Source organism: Caenorhabditis remanei, chromosome V (assembly GCF_010183535.1).
Source record: "Caenorhabditis remanei strain PX506 chromosome V, whole genome shotgun sequence".
In the NCBI taxonomy this organism is placed as follows: Eukaryota; Metazoa; Nematoda; class Chromadorea; order Rhabditida; family Rhabditidae; genus Caenorhabditis; species Caenorhabditis remanei.
Window position 1 is genome coordinate 11,701,917 of NC_071332.1, and position 3,062 is coordinate 11,704,978.

The following is a 3,062-nucleotide window of genomic DNA, read 5'->3' on the forward strand; positions in this document are numbered from 1 at the left end:
ATGGCATCATCACTCGCCAAAGTGTTTAATATCCTGAAGGAGTCTGGAATCGATCTCTATATCGAGAAATTCAACGAGAAGATGATTGGAATCGCCAAAGAACGCCACCTTCTCCTCGCCGTTCCCTTCTCCAAAATCCGGAAAGATCCCGACCTTGATCATACTTTGAAAAGTGTTGCAGACGTCCTCACCTCAACGATTATGAAGCTTCTGATGCCAGATTCCGGGATTTCCGCTCAGAAAGTGTCTTCATTTTACTTGTAAGTCTGAAAATTCATTCGAATTAGAAATGAGACTCTGTGTTTGTACAAAGTTTAGTAATGGTTTCGGCGCACTTTCTACTAGACCATTCAATAGGAAATTTTGATAAATACACAAAAAAGAGAGCGTGGCCATCATCAGTAGTAGACTCTCTTTTAGGAAATTTCGATAAAAAATGTGAAAATTTTTGTCACTAGTTGAAATAATTTTTAAAAAAGAACATCTGAATACATTCACCTGGCTATATTGAAAGTTACAGTTATTTTTTCAGTCGAGAACCAATCCCAACAGCACAACGACCAATATTGTTCAGTTGTAAAGTACGCTCAAAAAATCAACCCACATACCACATTCAAACAACCATAAGACAGGACAACCTGGATTCAACTCAACCATCGCTTCTTGCCGCTTCACACAACCATTTTCACTTATCCGACCACTTGTTGCCTCGTCACAGATGCATCGCTTCTTGTCGTCAGTCGAACATTGCCAGTGATAGAGATAATGTGGAGCAACAGCAGCTTCTTCCTCTCTCCCCATCCTTCACTGGAGCTGTTGAACGATCAGAAATATCATCTCGTCGAGAAATCGTTCTCAATCGCTCAGCCGCAATAGATATTCAACAAGTTCTGCCTTACGTTGATCTTGAATCATCTTCCGACGATGGAGAAGAGGTTGACCCATTTGAACGAGAGCAATATCTAGCTTTATTTGGGACGATAGAACAGGGCTCCAGAGCAGAAGTTGCAAGAGAAGAGGCATCAACAAGAGACTGCCGTCAAACCGCTGAACTGGGATCATCGACTTCAACGACACTTGTTCTCAGAAGAATGTCCATCGATGCTCCGATAAGTTCGAATCCACGAGAAACCAAATGCCCATCTTCTTCCCGCCAACAACCGAGAAAGCGTGAAGTGACAGCAAGCATTGTTGAAGTCGCTCAACCCAAAAAGTTCAAGCCGATTGAGGTAGAGCAGAATATATTCGAATATGCGATTCCTGCAAAATAATACTTTTCAGAAAATTTCTTACAATTTTTCGTTGATTAATTTGTATTCAAGATCATCAAGTGACACCACGATTTTGAAAGATAACTTGAAGAAAGTCGGGTGAGATTCAAAAATGCTTTTTTTATACAAAAAAATCAGTTGTTTTAGAATAACGAGCGTCAAAATTATGGAAACTGTGAAATTGCCAATATGCCAAGAGAATCGGCATCTAGTATTTTTTAGTGTACTCGGGAAGAACGATGCAAAACAATTGTCTTATCTAGTGCATTCGTCTGATTGGAAGTCCTTATTCACTGGGATAGAAAAGGTTGGGAGGCATGATTCGATATTAATCAAACATCGATAACTTCAGAAGAAAGCATCACCTTTTTTCTGGTATGACGTTGATGTGAGAGGAGTTATCGAAGCTATTCTGATCGCAAAATAGTAAGAGTCACAAAAATTACCAACGAAAGGGTATTTTACAATTTTCAGCCGTTTCATAACAAAAACTGGCATCGGAAAGACTTACTCGGAAGAGAAGCAGACACACGATGCTTTAAGGTTGGCCGTGGCAGATCCGACTGCGATGGCACAGACGCGTCAGGTTTTCTGAAGTTTTGTGGGAAATAACTCATCAAATTTTACAGCTACTAACCAGCCCTGGCAGAAAAATACTAGACGAAATTGTGGAGAAGACGGAGAGGCGACATTTGTAATTGTCGATTGATTATTTCTTCATTCCACTTCAGTTCCCAGTTTGTTTTTTTTCTCTTTTTATAATCGTATTATATGAATATTCGTGTTTATCACTCACGCTTTTCAAAATTGTTGTCGGTTGGCCTTATTAAACGGTCTTCATCGAACCTGAAAAAACAGAACGACGGAGAAGTATATTTCTGCATTCGAGCACTAACCGCAAGAAACAAACTAGGTATATCAATCGCATCAATACTCTGAAATTTTGAAAAATATAAGAAAGAACGATGAAAACTCTAAAAGCTATTCAAATGAACAATTGAATTGGCGGAATATTTCAGGAGAGGGCGCCATGCATTGCACTATTTTCCCCCCGTAAATCTACACTGTGCGAACACCGATGAGTACGCAAACACGAAACCTCACGACATTTTTCAATTACACGGTGATTTTTTCGGAACCAGCTAGTAGGTAGCGCTCAAAAAGTTCGGCCGCAGTGGAAAATAAAATGGGCGGAGTCTGGATGCAAGCTTGGCACGCGGTTTTTGCAACTGCGGCACTTGTTTTGCTCTGCGTCTCTTTTCTCTCGTGCATGCAGAAAGAGCGCGTTTGAAACATGGAATAATTTTTTACACTGTATTGAATTTCAAGTAAAGTGAATGGAAAATTAAACTGTGAAGCTCAGGAATTTATAAAGGGAAACTTATTGTTAAAAATTCTCCACTATTTTCTTAAGAGTTGTCAAGCCTTTTTATCCGGAACTGTAGCGTTTAATTCGAGAAAATTCAAGCCAAAGTTGAGGGTCTAGAAATTTCAACGGCGCATTGGAGCGGGTTTGCTCGGGGCCGTCAATGTGATGGCCTAGAAATCAAACCAAGTGGTTCCGAAAGAATCACCGTGAATTAATTTTTTTGACTCGAGGAGACCGTACAAATCGGGAAGAACGCGCGATCGAGACCGTACAAATCTGGAAGAAACGAAATCGGGAAGAAACGAATCGGGAAGAAACGAATCGGGAAGAACAAGCTAAATTTCTGTGAACACCTTCACGTCAAATTGCAGAGTTTACCGTAATCCAAAAATGAGAAAAGGTTTTACTGGCTTATGCGCTAA

The 3,062-nt window shown here is 40.2% G+C and overlaps 1 protein-coding gene across 1 annotated transcript; it reads left to right on the forward strand.

Moving 5' to 3' along the window:
* Positions 1-1,866, forward strand: GCK72_019137 (uncharacterized protein; the record flags this gene model as incomplete). Its single annotated transcript, XM_053732893.1, has 6 exons — positions 1-260; positions 533-1,229; positions 1,282-1,370; positions 1,419-1,578; positions 1,624-1,697; positions 1,746-1,866. The coding sequence occupies 6 exons, from the start codon at positions 1-3 to the stop codon at positions 1,864-1,866; spliced, it is 1,401 nt and encodes a 466-aa protein (XP_053581806.1).
* Positions 1,867-3,062: the final 1,196 nt, after the last annotated feature.